The sequence below is a fragment of the Equus caballus genome, chromosome 2, assembly GCF_041296265.1.
Source record: "Equus caballus isolate H_3958 breed thoroughbred chromosome 2, TB-T2T, whole genome shotgun sequence".
In the NCBI taxonomy this organism is placed as follows: domain Eukaryota; kingdom Metazoa; phylum Chordata; class Mammalia; order Perissodactyla; family Equidae; genus Equus; species Equus caballus.
In genome coordinates, this window is record NC_091685.1 from 8492056 (window position 1) to 8509344 (window position 17289).

The window sequence follows — 17289 nt, forward strand, 5'->3', positions numbered from 1 at the left end:
TTATATAATTTAATCACAAAAGTGTCATTTTAAGAAAACATTGAAATCCTAATTGATGACTGACATATCTAAAATGCTTAGCAGATTGTGTCAGTTGCTTTTCCAAAATTTATGAGCTTGGAATTTTTTTAAGGTTCTTACTTAAGGTCTGATGAAATCTTCTGATGTGTGTGAAGTTAAAACGTCTCCTCAGATATATCACAGAAGCTAAAATTTAATTTTATTTCCTCTTTATTGATTGAATATATTTCTTATATGTGAAATTAGATGTTATGTGGTTTGTTTTTTGTGTCTATTTGTTTTGGGTTTTTGTTTTTGTTTTTTCTTTTGTTTATTTTTTAGTGCCAGAAAATGCAGAAAATGAAGAAGAAGCCTTATTACAATTTGCAGCAGAATTTTCTTCAAGGTAGGATTAGTACATTAATATATAAAATTGATGTTCTTATAATGCTACTGTGATCTTTCTGGAACAATTTTAATCATAGATTGATTGGTTGTTTTCTTTTTTTTTTTGAGGAAGATTAGCCCTGAGCTAACATCTGCTGCCAATCTCCTCTATTTTCTGAGGAAGACTGGCCCTGAGCTAACATCCGTGCCCACCTTCCTCTACTTTATATGTGGGATGCCTACCACAGCATGACTTGCCAAGTGGTGCCATGTCCGCACCCGGGATCCAAACTGGCGAACCCTGGGCCACCGAAGCAGAACGTGCGAACTTAACCACTGCGCCACTGGGCCGGCCCCTGTTTTGTTTTTAAAGATTGGCACCTGAGCTAACATCTCTTGCCAATCTGCTTTTTCCTTCTTCTTCTTTTTCTGCTCCCCAAAACCACCCAGTGCATAGTTGTATATTCTAGTTGTAGGTCCTTCTGGCTCTGCTATGTGGGACGCTGCCTCAGCATGGCTTCATGAGCAGTGCTAGGTCCGCGACCAGGATCTGAACTGGTGAAACCCTGGGCCACCGAAGTGGAGTATGTGAACTTAACCACTCAGCCACAGGGCTGGCCCCAGATTGATTGTTTTTAATTTTTCCTTAAAGTATTCAAACTATTCATTTAACAATTTATATACTCTTGGTAGTGAAACACATAGTATTTAATGTCAGATAACTAGTAGACCATTTAATGCCACTTTAGAGATGTATTTATCTTATCTCCATATCTTTATAGAAATACAATAAATGAATCACTAATTTCTTGACTATGTTCTTGAAATATCTTGAAGATATTTCTTGACTATATTCCCCAAAGGATTGGGTTATACATTTCTAATTTTTAGTATATCCTAGGACAAAATATCCTTTAAAATAATATTAAATTGAAAGATAATTAAAAAATTTTAAATATAAGTTAATTAGTTAATTTTTTTCTTTTAATTTTTGTTTTGGAATCATGTAACATTTCTTCTCTTAAGAGTCTAATATAGGCCCAGCTTGGTGGCATAGTGGTTAAGTTTGCATGCTTTGTGTCAGCAGCCCGGGGTCACAGATTTGGATCCCAGGTGCAGACCTACACACCACTTGTCAACCCACACTGTGGTGACGTCCCCATACCAAATAGAGGAAGATTGGCTGATGTTAGCTCTGTGACAATCTTCCTCAAGCAAAAAGAGGAAGATTGGCAACAGATGTTACCTCAGGGCCAGTCTTCCTCACCCAAAAAAAGAGCCTAATATAAAATGTTTTATATGCATTTGAGATTCCCCTAAGGTGTCTAAGCAAAGAGGATTTAAATATTTAACCCTAAATTTTCATGTAAATAATATTTCTGTTTTCCAATGTAATATCATTTGGAAACTTTGCAAGATACCATTTTTTCCCTCTCTGTTGGACTTTTGGAATAAATGAACTAAAATGGAAAGTTAAGGCTACTGAAATTAGGAAAATCTTGTGAAAGTGGGTAGCAAGGAATTGCTACTTGTAAATGGCATAAGGTTTCATAGCACTTATTAAATCCATTCACTAGATGTACTTAAAATTACAACGTTCTAATATATCAGTATAAGCCAAGAAGAATTCTAAAAACCAGTGAAGCTCATTCTCAAGCCTTTAAAGAAATGTTTTAATGTTTGGTCTGTGCTTAAGAGACATTAGCCTCAACATTTGCTTAAAAGTTATTGGTTAGACTTGTGAAACTTTGAAGTGAATTTGAAGTGTATTTGAATTAATAGATGCAATTTTTCCTATAGATATGGTGACTGCCATCCTGTATTTTTCATTGGCTCATTAGAAGCTGCTTTCCAAGAGGCCTTCTATGTGAAAGCCCGAGATGTAAGTGCAGTCTTACCTTTTCTGATTACAAAGTGCGTCCCATAGGTTTACCACCAGGCCTGAGTCAGTGCTTAATGTTTTCTGTTTTTTTCAGATTGAAGACTTGATTTTGTTTCTGGTTCATCTACCAACCTAATCATCACCAAGATGCCCATTTCAGAGGGGCAGTAGTATAAATAGGATACTGCTGGCCTTGCAGAAGGCCTTTTTAAGCTCTGAAACAGGATATTTTTGTAGGGAAAAAAAAAGATGGGTATTCTTAGAAGAGACCCAGCTACATTTTTGTATTCTGTTCAGTTACATGATTGACAGGTTCTTGCTAAAGGATTTGTCCTTCAGTCTTTTCCCAAAATGATTATTCTATCTAATAGCATATATCTAATAACTGTAATATTTTTCCCAAAAGTCACTTTAGACAACAAAAAAGATTCTTCCTTAAATATAGAAATGGGCTTTGTGATCTTGAAATCAGGTAGATTAAAGTTTATAACAAGGATTCAGAAGGCACATTTTGAGCAAGAAGATTCTATGCAGTCGCTCTATTTCTATGTTAACACAGCAGTCAAGACTTCAGTAATCTGGCTCCTGCTTATCTATCCAGCTTCAGCTCTTCCCATTCCCTGCCTTACACTTAATACATCTAGCCGTAGTGTACTATTTATGTTTCCCCATAATCTTGCTCTTTTTTCATGTTTCCCCACTATCTATAATGCCTTTCATTCTGCTCTTTACCATGTTGAGTCCTACTCTTCCTCTGAGACTTAACCTTTCCTGACTCTTCCAGTACTCTCACATTGACCACACTCACCCCTTTAGTGCTTTACAATGATACCCTCTGTTCATCTTATTGTTACACTTACATTGCATATAATTATCCATTCTCTCTTTATATATATATGTGTGTGTGTGTGTGTGTATGTCTTCTCAAGAGATTTAATTTTTCTCTTTGGCAGTGACTGTGTACCTTACATCCCTATGCATAGTAAATATTTTGTATATTTAATGAATGAAGGAAAAAGAGAGGAAGGAAAGAATAGTGTGTAGAGTAGAAGGAAAGTTATTTGAATTAAAGAGGGCAAGGAATTTTGAGAATGGAGTTCAGGGATGCCTCTGAAATTTCTATTTTCTAGTTTATGTTAAACTCTGACCTAAAGAAAATTTCATTTGAAACAAATTTAAAAAATTGAATTCCAAGACAATAATTAGTGATCAAACTTAGAGCTATCGCTGATGGTTTAATGAAGTAGATTAAGAAATATAAACATGAACTGTTCTTTATCCTCAGAATAGTAGAACAGCCCATTGTAGAGGCTGTTTTAAGCATCTGTTTTTTAACTATTAAATCTATATAAAATGGACATTATTTTTGAGGAAATACATATTTATGGTAATACACCTTGTAATTTCCATAAATATAAGTTTATGGAAAATACTGAAAAACAAAAAGAAAATATTCTAACACAGGTTAATGGTTAATTTTATGATATATGCTTTTCCATATTTTTTATTATATGTTTCAATAATACATTTATGCTTATTTAATATGAAATTGAGTCATGTTATAATCCTGTTAAAACAGCTTATTTTTACCTTTTAATAGTATCTGGTAATTTCCTTAATTATATTTTATAATATTTTATCTTTTTATTACAACAACTTTTAATACAGAAAAAGTAAAAAGAATAAGAAAGAATAAACACCCAAATCCCTTATACCCATATTTAATAATTACTAAAATTTTGCCATATTTCCTTCTTCTATATACAGAGCATCCCAAAGTTTTAATGGAATTTTAGGGCTTAAAAAGTTTAACTGCTACACATTTATAAAAGAGCAGCATTTGAAATTTAATTATTTACATTTCTGTACTTACTTGGATTTGTGATTTTGATGAGTAAAGTTTTTATGACAAATTTTTCTTTCAGTTCCTCTCTGGTTGGAAATGGCAAACATTGACTGAAACCAAAAATATATTTCAAATTTATTTTTCAGAATTCACAAAAACAAACAAATGTAAAAGAAATATAAATAAGGTTTCTGATGATTTTTTGAAGTTTGTAGCAGTTAAACTTTTGAAATTATTAAAGCTTGAACTGCACAAAACCATTTGGGATACCCTTGTACATTCATTATTTTTTGCTGAACCATTTCAAAGGAAATTACAGATATCATATTATAGCCCTAAAAACATCTGCATGCGTTTTCCAAAAATAATGCTATTCTCCAACATGATCACAATACCATTATCACATGTAACAAAATTAACAGTAATTCCCTAATATCATCTAATATCCAGTACATATTCAAACTTCACCAGTTGTCCCCAAAATGTCTTTTTAACTACTTTTCTGGAACCACGATCCACTCAAGGATCACGAATTATATTTGGTTGTTAGATTTCTTAAATCTCTTTTAAGCAAGCACCCACCCCCTCTCTTTTTTTTCCATGATGTTTACTTTGTGAAGAGATCATGCATAGATGATTTATAGATTGATTAGATGACTTAGAGATTGTTCCAAATTCTGGATTTGTGTGATTGCCTTCTTGTGATGTTATTTGACTTTTTCCTCTATCTGTATTTCCTGAGAAATGGATATTAGGTCTAAAAGCTTTGTTAGATTCAGGTCAAACTGTTTTTGCAAGAATGTTCTGGAAGTAATGCTGAATACTTTATTATAATGGGATTTTTATTGGTTATAGAGTCTCTCATTGTATGGCCATGTTATTATATTGAAACAGTCACTTATTGTTGGATATAAATATGTTTGAGAGATTATCTAATTATAGCTGTAAAATAATCTGTTTTTCAATTCATTCCTTGATAAGAATGTATTTGGGATCTCTCTGTCTCTGCTTTCCAGCAAGATCGCTAAGCAGTTGAAGTCACCAGAAAATGTCAGGGCCTTTTGTAATGTAAACTTTAGTTCCCCAAATAGGCATAGACATCTTTTAAATCCATGTAAAAGCTACTGAGAGAAATACTGTGTATACTTTAAGCATTATAACTTTAGACGAAGATACTTATTTAAATATACAGTATACAATAGACAAAAGAACTTTTACTAAGTGTCTAACAATAAATTGGCATTTGGATTTATTCAGACTGTTGATCCCCAGCGAAGCATAAACTCTTGCTTATTGATTTCTGGATATTTCTAATGAAACAATTGATTGTTTGCTTTTGATTAGTATTTTGATGTTTTAACACATGAAAAATCATTGGTTCATGTAATTCAGTGTTTTGCTTCATATTAGATTTATACCAAAATCCACTGACCTTTTTGGACTCCTAAACTGTCTTTATCTTTCTCCCCTTGTCCAGGGCTTTTTTCTTTCCTCATTTCTCTTTTCAAGTTAAAGATCAACAGTTTATGCATCATTTATTACTTACTCTAAATTTAAGTAAAATTTATCCACATAATGGATAAGTTACTCAAAATTAAATCTAAGCAGGTACATTTATTATGGTCATCAACCAAATGATATACATCTCCTTTTAATTAAAGAGGATCATGTAAGTATAGAAATAGTACTGCTCCTTCGGATTTTTATGGTGCTCTGTGGTTTATAAAACATTTTCCTATACATATCTCATTTGAATCCCACAACAAACCAGTGAGATAGGGACATAATATCAATATTCCCATTGTACAGATGAGGAAGCTCAGAAAAGCAATATGACTTGCCCAAAGACACATCCATAGTAAGTAGTAGAAGCCAAATAAGAACTCAGGTGTTCCGACACAGGTAAGTGTGATTTACCCTGTACTTCACTTTTCAGTGCTAACTTCTGTACTGCAGGATTCAGTTATCAAACTTCATCTCTCCTTTTCAGATTTCATATTTGAGAGTTAAAACAAATCTTTTTCAATATTATTTTTTAAGACTTCTGAATGAATCATTTTTAAGAAAATTTGCTCATGTTGAGATATTTTAAGGCGAGTGTGACCGATACTGTGGCATTCTTACTAAATTTCTTCCATCTTAAATATCACATGTTTAATTTAAACTGTGGGAGGCACATTAATTTTACCAGGGCAACAGATGAGCCTCAAGCACCAGGATTCTTCACTTGAAGTGAGAAATTGAGTTCCAAGAGTAAATAAAAACAAGATTGAAGGTTTAAATCCTCTGCCAGGCTTTTTGAACTTATATACTCATTAAATGTTTATTGGAGTGGTGGGATTACAAAGGATTTGGGGAGCTTCATCAACTGGTATATAGTTAATCGCTAAGTAAAACACTACATTTGATAAAGTGTTTCTCACGATGCCACATTCAATCCATCTTAATGAAAATTGCTTCAAACTGATTTCATTTGAGAACATTTGGTGGTGAGAGTGTTCAAAGTTCTTTCTGCCTTTTTCATGAGGAATTTATAATACTGTCCAAAGCAGAGCTCCAACTTCAGTAAAACAGGTATTCTAAGTTCTTCTGTTTATGTTATGACAAAGTTTTGACTTCTGATAATGGATTGATCTGTTTTGTGACCTCTTTCTTTTCCCTTAACTATTAAGGTTGTTCATTCAGTTGAAGGCCATAAATATTTATCACGTGCCTACTAAGGACCTGGAATATAGAGGTTTCCTGCCCTTGAGATGCTCACAGTCTATGGAGAAGATAAAACAATATAAACAGATCCACATAATATAATATGTTATAGAAGCAAAGAGGAGAGGTACTTCGTCCACCTTAGAAGTTCAGGGAGATTTCTTGAGGGGGTACCTCTGACCTGAATCTTATACAATGAGTAATACTTAGGCAAATAACAGAATTCTAAACAGAAGAAAAGTCAAAAGCAAAGACAAAAAGATCAAAATGAGGGGATTACAACCAAAAATTTAAGACAGAAAGCAAAAAATGCAAGACAGAGAGTTGGATTGCAAGGCATGTGGCTGGGAAGATCAGCAGGGGCCAAGGCATAGAGGGGGCTATGATTCCTTGACATTTAAAAGATAGTTGTTGAATGAAGTTTATATTTTATCTTTATCTAAATGAGAGCCAATGGTTAGCCTCCTTAATTAAGGTTGCTGAAGAGTTGCCACTGGCCGCACCCTGATTCCCTGGGAGTTTCTTTCTTTCTTTTTTTTTTTTTTTTTGAGGAGATTGGCCCTGAACTAACATTTGTTGGCAATGTTCCTCTTTTTTTGGTCTCCCCAAAGCCCCGGTACGTAGTTGTATATCCTAGTTGTAGGTCATTCTAGTTCCTCTACATGGGAATCCACCACATCATGGCTTGATGAGCTGTGCGTAGGTCTGCACCTAGGATCTGAACCGGCAAACCCCTGGCTGCCAAAGCTGAGCACGCGAACTTAACCACTAGGCCATGGGGCCAGTCCCCGCTGGGAGTTTCTTAAAGGTTTTTCTCCTTATAGCCTCTTCACCTCTCATTCCTGCTACCCCTGAATTTTCCTCACAACAAAAAGTACCCTAGAGAATGATTAGACATTTGTAGTAACTAAAAGTCAACAGCCTTAAAGATCCCAGTGCCAGGGTTTATCTCCCAAGTGAAGGATTGTTTCTTTCCCAGCATTCCTTTGGAGACTGGGCTTTGATACCAGTAATCCTTTTCCACCTCCTTAGATCTTGACTTCAGACCCATGCTGTTTCCAAATATCGCACACAAATAAGTTAAGGAAATCAGTGCTCAGTTCTTGATTTCCCACTTAGTAACTCTGTGGCCCCAAACAAGTAATGAGCCTGTTTCCAAACTGGGAAAAAAAGGGAAATGATGATGATATCTACTTTATATGGTTGTTTTGAGGATTAAATGGGATGCTATCCATAAATGCACCCAACCCCGTGGCCCAAGTGCTGTTAAGCAGTTTTGGACAAATTTGACAAATGTTTGTAAAGTAGCAAAACTGATTTTCACGTGCAGTTCATGAACTAGCTCTAAGAACGATTCTAGAAAGGAATGTTGAGACTGCCTCTTAGCATTTACAGCAATTAATGAGTGCTTTGCTATAACAGTGCTTGTTAGTTATCAAATTTTATTACATTTATTTTTAAAAGTCAGCCCATTTTAAAGTAGTGCTGTTTCTACATGCTCATGTTAAAAGAAATGTAAGTACCATGACTGATGAATTTTTTTAAGAAAAATAAGTTCTACACAAATCTGAAACCATAGCTGTAGTTAATGAGTTTCTAGCACTCCATCATCCAGAAAAACCAGGCAAACAAACTTATTTGTGCTTTGGAAAATATGCCCAGTCTGTTCATCTTGCCTTTGTTTTCTTTTCAATTTAAATTCCTTAAATGCAGATGATGTCTTTAGAGTAATTTTATATGACAGCTAGAACAGCATCCTGCACATGTGTGAGATAAGAACTATGATGATAATATAGTTTTTTAAGTATGTTTTCGTTATACAAATAAAATGTTTGCTGTAAAAAAAAAAATACATATGCCTTTAAAGTAGAAAATGAGTTACCACATAATCCCAAATCTAAAAATAACCACCATTAAATGTTTTTACTTTTAAATGCAATTTTTAAAAAATCTCCAAACATGTATGTCAGTAAAAAGTTGATAGATTTTTCATAAATGCAACCATACCAAATACACTATTCTGCAATTAGATGTTTCCACTAAACGGTATATTGTTAGTATGATATTTAGAATTTGCCTCCAATTCTCTGAGTTATGAGATCTAAATAAAATTGTAAAAATCTTTAGTGTGCATATTAAAGTTATTTTTTAAGTTAGTTAAAAATTTATTAAATTAGTTTTAAGATATGCTGCTATGGGGGCCAGCCCCGTCGTGCAGCGGTTACGTTTCCTCATTCCGCTTCAGCAGCCCGGGGTTCGGCAGTTTGGATCCCAGGTGCAGACCTATGCACCACTTGTCAAGCCATGCTGTGGCAAGCCCACATACAAAGTAGAGGAAGATGGGCACAGATGTTAGCCCAGGGCCAGTCTTCCTCAGCAAAAAAGAGGAGGATTGGCGGCAGATGTTAGCTCAGGGCTGATCTTCCTCAAAAAGAAAAAGGATATGCTGCTGTGTAAAATGTTCTCGGTCTACTTCTGTTCACCATCTTTTTGAGAACTTTTTAACTATATTTGAAAAGCAATACAGGTAAAATTTATTAAAATATCAAAAGCAAGGCTGATTTCCGTTAATAGACTTTATCCATATTTTTATCATTTGTCCCAAAGGGCCCTCCCTGGCCCTAGAAGGTATTTCTTATTCATATTACCTATTTTAAAAGGGTAAAAAGTTAAATTTGTTTTCTAAGTATTTCACTTATAAATTCAAGAAATCCGTTTCATGTCTAATCTTAAACATTTTCAGTTAAAAATAAGAGATATAGGAGAGCTGGCCCTGTGGCCGAGTGGTTAAGTTCAGGTGCTCTGCTTCGGCGGCGCAGGGTTTCACTGGTTCAGACCCTGGGTGCAGACCTTGCACTGCTCATCAAGCCATGCTGAGGTGGCATCCCACGTAGCAGAGCCAGAAGGACCCACATCTAGAATATACAACTATGTACTGGGGGGCTTTGGGGGAGAAGAAAGGATAAAAAAGATTGGCAAGAGATGTGAGCTCAGGTACCAACCTTTAAAAAATAAATAAATAGGAGGGTGGCAGAAAGAGTACTAATCAGAATTCTGGTTCCCTGAGCATCAGTTTCTACATTTAAAAATTTGCATTGTAATACATACCTCTCAAAGTTGATTAACAAAAAGTTAATATACATAAAACATCTTTGAAATGTATGTGAAACATCTTTAAGATTATGTGCTTGTAGTAGGTGGACATTGAATAAATCAGGCAGATTTGGATTTGAAACTAAGCCCTGATACTGGCTAGCTATATATGCCTGCACTTTATTTTCTCTGAAATGGGGATAAAATTATCTTGGCAATGAACCCACCTTGGAATAATGCATCTCACCTTAACAGTAACCAAGTTGTTCAGATGCATATGTTAGAGAAGATGAATAGGCCTGTTGAACTGCTATGTATGGTACGTGTCAGGGAGCAGGATGAGATAGGGCTAAAGTAGAGAAGTAGACTGGGGTTTCACCTTTGGAAACCCCTGAATGCCAGCTAAAGACTTGTTGTTCGGCATTGGTCTTTTTTGAAAGTTTTGAAGAGGGTGACACTGTCAGAGCTGTACCATAGGAATAAGTAATATGGTAGCAGTTTGTAGGATGGATTGGAGGGGAGAAATTGGTGGCAGTGAGACTGCGCAACTGTGTACATTTGTGTATGTGTAGTTGTGGAGTGTCAGGCAATGATTAGAAAATCATAGTATAGTAATAACACAATGTAGTTTACAAACTTTTTGGCTTCTAAATTTCACAACCTGTTAGCTTTTGTGTACCTTTTTATATATAAGGGTGTTCTAGTATCCTGTTTCTCCCACACCATCCTTCAAGTGCCTAACAAAACAGGAGAGAATAATACTGCTTTCACTAATGTGTTCTGGCCTTTCTTTCTTCTGTGGAGCATTTCAATAGAATCTGTTGGTTCTGTATTTGCCTTGTCATTTGCTGTCTTTTATAAATAACTATATTAAGAAAATCAAAGTATTTTTGATACTAAGTAGTGTATAATATCTTTATTAAAGATATTTGAAACTTAACTTCTCTAGTATATATATTTATGAAGAACTCCAAAAATCACTAAGACAACAACCCAGAATGGGCAAGCAATATAAGCAGGTATTTCACAGAAAGAGAAATAAAAATGACTCATGAAATATGAAAAGATGCTTCATATTTTCCCTAATATAAGAAATACAGATGAAAACTACACTAATATATCATTTTCACCTATTATAATAGCAAAGTTTTTTCCACATATATTCTTAAGCATATGAGAAATAAGATAAATATATAGATATTTATTATAGCATTGTTTATAATAGCAAAAAATTGGAAACATCTTATATGTCATTCATACAGTGGAGTACTATGTAACCATTAAAAAGAATGAAGCCACTTCATATATATTGATATGGAATGATGTTCAAGATATATTTTTAAGTGAAAAAAGTAAGATGCATAATAGTGTGTACAATATGCCTCCTTTTGTGTTGTAAACATTATGTATGTGCATGGATAGGTAGATAAATAAGCAAAAAATAAAAAATACCTGGACCAAACGTTTGCTTTGACTTCAGCCATCCTATTGGGTCTCAAATATGTATAATATGGCACACATGGAATTTCAAGTAGATGTACACTTCACTATTACACTATTGTAAATCCTAGTAGGCTATCCTGTCTGAGTCAAATGGACTGGACTGCATGTTATCGGAAGGCTCTCCCTTATCTCTGCATGAAGACTAGACTAGGTGGCCACCAAGCAGCAACCTCCATGTCTTCTTTTGCCTTCGTTCAACCATGGTTCCTACTTGGCCTTCTGAGAATAGGGTCCCTCCTTTCTTATTAACCAGATGTACAAGATGGAGCTTTCTAAATGACAGTCATGTCATTTGCCTTGGGCCAGTGGTAGTTGTAATCCCTTAAAGTATAATTCAGGGCCCATTAGAGGCTGTGAGTCTTTCTGATGGGCCGAGAATTAATCCATAAATGTATATCTTTTCTTCAGATCTTATGGGTTGATGATACAGTTCAATAGGCTTGTCATTTTTAGGTACGACTAAGGCTTTCTTATAGTTAGCCTATTGTAGGAGTTAGGATTGGGTTTGGTTGCTTATAACATAAAAATTAAGATTAATAATGACTTAAACAAAAGAGAAGTTAATTTCTCTCTTCTTTTCAAAAAGTCCAGAGGTAGTCTGTCCAGCCCTTGTATGGCACATCATAGAGTCAGAAACTCAGCTTCCTTCTATCATGTTGCTCCACAGTATGGTACAGTTCAGGTTATGTCATGATTCAGGATGACTGTTGGAACTCGAACTAGCTCTTCTGCTTACATTGGCCAGAACTTAGTTACATAGCTACACTTGTGTAAAAGGGAGGATGAGAAATTATTCTTTATTTCAGTCAGCCATTAATCCAACTTAAAAAAATAAATAAGAGATTTCCTCACTAAAGTAGAAATGGAAAATATTTAGGGACTACTAACAGTCTCTGCCACTCCTATTAAGTGGATGGTTAGGAGTTACTACAGGTCTATATGCTTAAACTCCACTTAGCTTGTTCATGTAATTTACAGTATTCTACTTTGAAATCTACCAGACAGTACTAGACAGTAAAAGGTTACTGAACATGTGCACCGACAAATCAGTGAAATTCTGTGATTTTCAGCAAGAATGCATTATTATCAATACACTTTTATTGAAAAATTACTGTTAATTTATCTTCAATTCTTTGTTACTGTGGTTTCTCAACCTCCTGGAATGTGGAAACAGATGAGATAGGTAGGCTGTGGGTTCTTTTTCTCTTGCTCAGTGGACTAAAAGTGGGAGAGGGGAGTATTTGTTTACCAGTGCCTTTCAAAATGTGTACTTCACATTTCACACTCATACTGTTCTGCCTGTTTAACAGGCCTCTGGTTAACTAGGGGTAGTGTTATCCCTCTCAGAAGAGAAGAATGGAAGATCTGAAAAATGCTGCCTTCACTTTTATGAGGCCAGTTTTCCAGTCCTTAGTACTGCTCCTAAGTGTTCGCCTGGAAAACCAATGAGATGAGATCCTTGGTCTGGCCTGAAACTGTCTACTTTCTTGCCTCTGCACTCTCTCTCCTAGCCTCCCCAAAGAGCCTGCCTGACTCTCTACAGTTTGTTATAATGGCCAGTCACTTGAGCTTCTTATTCCTTATTCGTGAAAACTTCAGTCACATGTTGGTCTTCCTCAAATATATTTCATTACCTGAGTATTATAGACCGAACAATGAAAACTGCTAAAGCTCTGTACCCAATGGACATTTTTGAGCTTATTTTATGAAGACAGTTTGCTTTTACTTTAGGCTTGCTTTGTTTGTTTGTTTAACCTGTGACTCCCATATGAGAGTTCTCCCTACGTGAGACTCAAATACATCCGTGTCTTCAAAACTTCAGAGTGCTATCCCAGCATCTGCTTCAGGAAGTGAGAGGAAAAAGACACCATCCTGGCATCTCCTCAATTTCAGGAGCTGGCTCTTTCCTTTTGGAACCTCTCCAGTAGGTTGCTGCCTCTTGGTCCCAGAACTCAGCTTCGGGAGCCAAAAAAGGCAAAGTGTCATGATTCGTTCCATAGATCAATCTGCACTCTGTTTCTTTAAAAAGTACTAGCTTCAAGTTCTTTGAGCACAGTAGGACATTGACATCTCTGGACCTTTTCCAAACTTTTCTCTTTGCTTTTTTTTTGTTTTCACTCTTCTTTTCCTCACTATCACCTAAATTTAAAATTTAGCTCAAGTCACAGAGAAGTCAGTTACTATATCCTGCTTTTAAAATTCAGCTCAAGGATTACTTTCATAAAGAAGCAGCCAATCTGATGTTCATGCCTAGACCCCAGGACCAACTCTATTATAGCACTCAATCACCACTCCTATCTAGACAGAGTGTTGGACTTATGACCTCCAGAGCCATTATATGGTACTCAAGGCACAGAAAAGTGAAGTAGCTTTCCCAAGGTCACACAGCTGGAATTTGAACCCAGGTAGTGTGGCTTCATGCTGCCCTGCCTCTATTCTCACCGTATACTTTTCCTGAGGCACAGTTGGATGCTGGGCTGGACCTGTGAACATCCATATACAGGAACAGGGTTGTGGAAGTGATCAGTGTATTGGAATGATCCCAGTTAGAGACTAGATTTAAAACAATAAATAACACAGCTACAAAGGATATTTTGAGGTACTTGGGGAAATTTGAATATGGACCCTATATTAGATGATATTATTGTAACAATATTATCATCTGGGGTGTGCTAAAGATACTATGGTTTTGTAAGGGAATGTCCTTGTTTCTTAGGAGACAAACACTAAACTATGTAGAGTGGAGGAGTCATGATGTGTGCAAATTTAAATGTTCCAGGGAAGGAAGCATAAAAAGAATGATAGAGCAAATATGGCAAAATGTTAATAATTGATACATCTAGGTAAAGGATGAATGATTGTTTATTGTTATAGCAGTGTATCAGTTGTTTGTATCAATAAACCTTCCCAAACTTAAAACAAAAACAAAAAAATAATAATAGTGATAATGATGCTGATTATTATGGTGATAATAATGGTGATAGAAAAGAGGAAGAGGAGAAATAAAGTCAGGTCCCAGTTTACACAAAGGAAATTATTTTATTTTAAATTTATTTTTAATTCTTATACTGAAAAACTGAGCTACCATTTCTAGAAATAATTTGTCATATCAACTTTAAAATCATTGAACACACAGATTATGGATATTCTAGTACTCAAAAAGAAACTGGACAACTTTCTTTTCAGTCCCTCAGCAGATGTTTTCTGAGTGTCTGCTCTGTGCCTGGCTTATTTTGAGACACAGCCAACTCATTTCTTCCAGCTTTAATGTTCTATAGTTCTGTGATGCTAAATGTCTAAATACAACAGCTACTGTAGCTCAAGGCCAAGTCACATTGGTTGCTGTCAGCTTGGCATTTCGTTAGCATCAACTTAGTACCTTAGCTCCTGGATTTGAAAGTGAAGATTAGTGAAGCCTTGAAGGCAAGGACACAGTTACACATCCCAAACCCTGCTGCCAGTAGGAGAAATGAAGGAGCTGCATAATCTTTAATACATTTTCATGGCTATCATTTCTCTTGAAATTGTTTTCAAATCCTTTATTTTGCATGAATAGTTCCGGAATTTTCATCCTAATAGCTACATTTCATTCAGCACATACTACGGGCCAGACATTGTAAATAGGTACTTTACCTACTTCATCCACAATCCTTACAACACTCATCTTGCCCCATGGTCACACAGCTGGTAAGTGGCAAAACTGAGTTCAGCACAGAGCTTTCTGTTACTTTAAAGCTTGGAGACTTTCCTTTACACTGTGTAACCAAAACCTAAAGCACAAAGAGGGAGTCTTGAGGAGAGTGTAGCTAGGCTGCTTGCCTTTGTCATCTGCCGGACTTACCTCTAACAAATTAAAAAAAACAAATAAAAGATAGGGTTTTTTAAAATTCTCCAATCTTATCACTTATCATATGGTACTGCAATTAAATCTTTGCCTACCCATAGGCCAGTCCACCCTTCCACCTCTTTGAGGGCAAGGGGACTTTGTTTGATTCACCTTTATATTCTCAATGTCTAACGCATAGGCACTCCGTAAATGTTACTGAACTAAATTATTAATAGGCCAAAGGGAAAAATGGTTATAGTAATGGAAAACAAAACATTTTCTTATGCTTTTTCTATGTACTAGACACCCTTTCTTCACAAAAGCGATTTTCTGATGTGCTCAACCAAGTTCTCACTGATTCTGCTTGTGTTTAATTGAGCTCAATAAAATAATCAGAAATCTGAGTCGGGGGCTCATTTAGCTGTGCCTATAATTGAATCAGAGATTTATGTAGCCCAAATTTAATAGCATTGGCATATTAATAGGAGTCTATATTTTGCTTATTATGGTTGTCATAATAGAAGAAGAAAATTTTTGTTGAAAGCTTGTTATGTTAGAGAAAAAGATTATTTCAAGATTATTCAGTTTTCCTTTTGAAAGCGACTGTGGGAGTACCCCTAGCCTGAAGATCTTCTTCTGATACTCTTTTTATCATCTCCTTTCTCACAGTTTAGAGCTTAAAGTGAGAATTTTTTTTTTAAGTGTGTTTTCCTGGCATCTCATGTTTAACAGTGTCAGGGGTTTGTGTCCCTGGAACGAAAACTGTTTCTCCAGAGCCTTTTTTCTCCCAGCTTCCAGTGAAAAGAGGGGCGAGGCGAGCCAGTCGCTTACCACAAAGCAATGCCACCACAAAGGAAAGATTAAGGGTTTAGAGAGAGGTCAATGTGGGTTTTTCTCTAACTAAACACTTTCCTAAAGTTTCCTTGTGGAAAAATAATGAAGTCATCTCAGAGTTTTTAAAGAATTTTTATTTCTTTTTCACCGTCTGCATTCGCTTGTCTTCTCAGCATGGATGTTTAATCTTCCTAGGCTTTGTGAATTGGCCCAAATGAATAAGTGGTGAGCTGTCTCTCTAGGAGCTAGAGGCTTATTCTAAGGGCCTAATCACTGAGTAAACACATCTTTGCCCTCCCTCTCACAACTGCGATATAATAGTCGAGATTCTAGCACAGTAACCTGGATATTGCAGGGACCAATGCTTTGAAATGCAGAATGGTTGATCCTCCAAAACAGACAGTGCCTGATCTTCGCCTGCCTCTTTCTTCTTTTTTAAATTAAATATTGCCAAAGAGATGCTGTTTTATTGCTTGATATTGTGCATTAGTGCCCTGGATTTCCAAGTTTAGTTTCAGTCAACACTGTCGGCTGCACTTATAGAGAACTCTGCATGTCGGGTTTCTTAGTAGCCTCTTCGGCACATGTGTGTTTGGTTTGGAAGAGCATTTAAATTAAATCAGTGAGATAGCAATGTAAATCACTAATCTCTTTCCCAAAGTCTAAATGTTCCATTGCAGTGTTCTTGAGAGAAAAAGGCATTTTAAAGATTTAGCCATTGCCATTGTTTGGTTAGAAATATGCTGATTTAAAAGTGGACAGCTCTCTTGTTCCCAGTGTCTCATTAAATGTAGTTGCTGAGATACGATCAAGCAGAATTAGAGGTTGACATCCCTCTGTCTATTCAGCTGGAGAGCTCTTAAGAGGAGCTCTGAATTTGTTAGTGCCAGGTTCACGTTCCTTTGCCTAAAGCAGCAGATTTCTAGATTTGTTTACTGAGAGTGATTGGTCGTCACTGCTGCATTTGGTGTCCTTTTTTGCCAGAGGGCTGTGGTTGATATCAGCATTCAGGTTTCTTTCATCAAACATGCTGAGACCTCTTCTAGTTTAGGGATGCAAAGAAGGATGAAAGAGACCCACTCCTTACCCTAGAGAGATTTTGTCTAGAGGGGAAACTGGTAAACAGTTATAATACTAGTGGAGAAAGATAGGGGCCCAGAAAAGGAAGCTCTTACTGCCTGAGGGAATCAGGGGAGGTTTCATAGAGGCATT

At 35.9% G+C, this 17289-nt stretch overlaps 1 protein-coding gene across 7 annotated transcripts in view; it reads left to right on the plus strand.

Moving 5' to 3' along the window:
* The window catches only part of FAF1 (Fas associated factor 1), a 472901-nt gene that overhangs the window by 328076 nt on the left and 127536 nt on the right, over positions 1–17289 (plus strand). For all 7 annotated transcript variants that reach the window (XM_005607066.4, XM_070260008.1, XM_070260010.1 and 4 more), the window contains 2 exons: positions 343–406; positions 2188–2269. In XM_005607066.4, coding sequence (XP_005607123.1) covers positions 343–406; positions 2188–2269 — 146 coding nt within the window. The remainder of the gene's footprint in view (positions 1–342; positions 407–2187; positions 2270–17289) is intronic.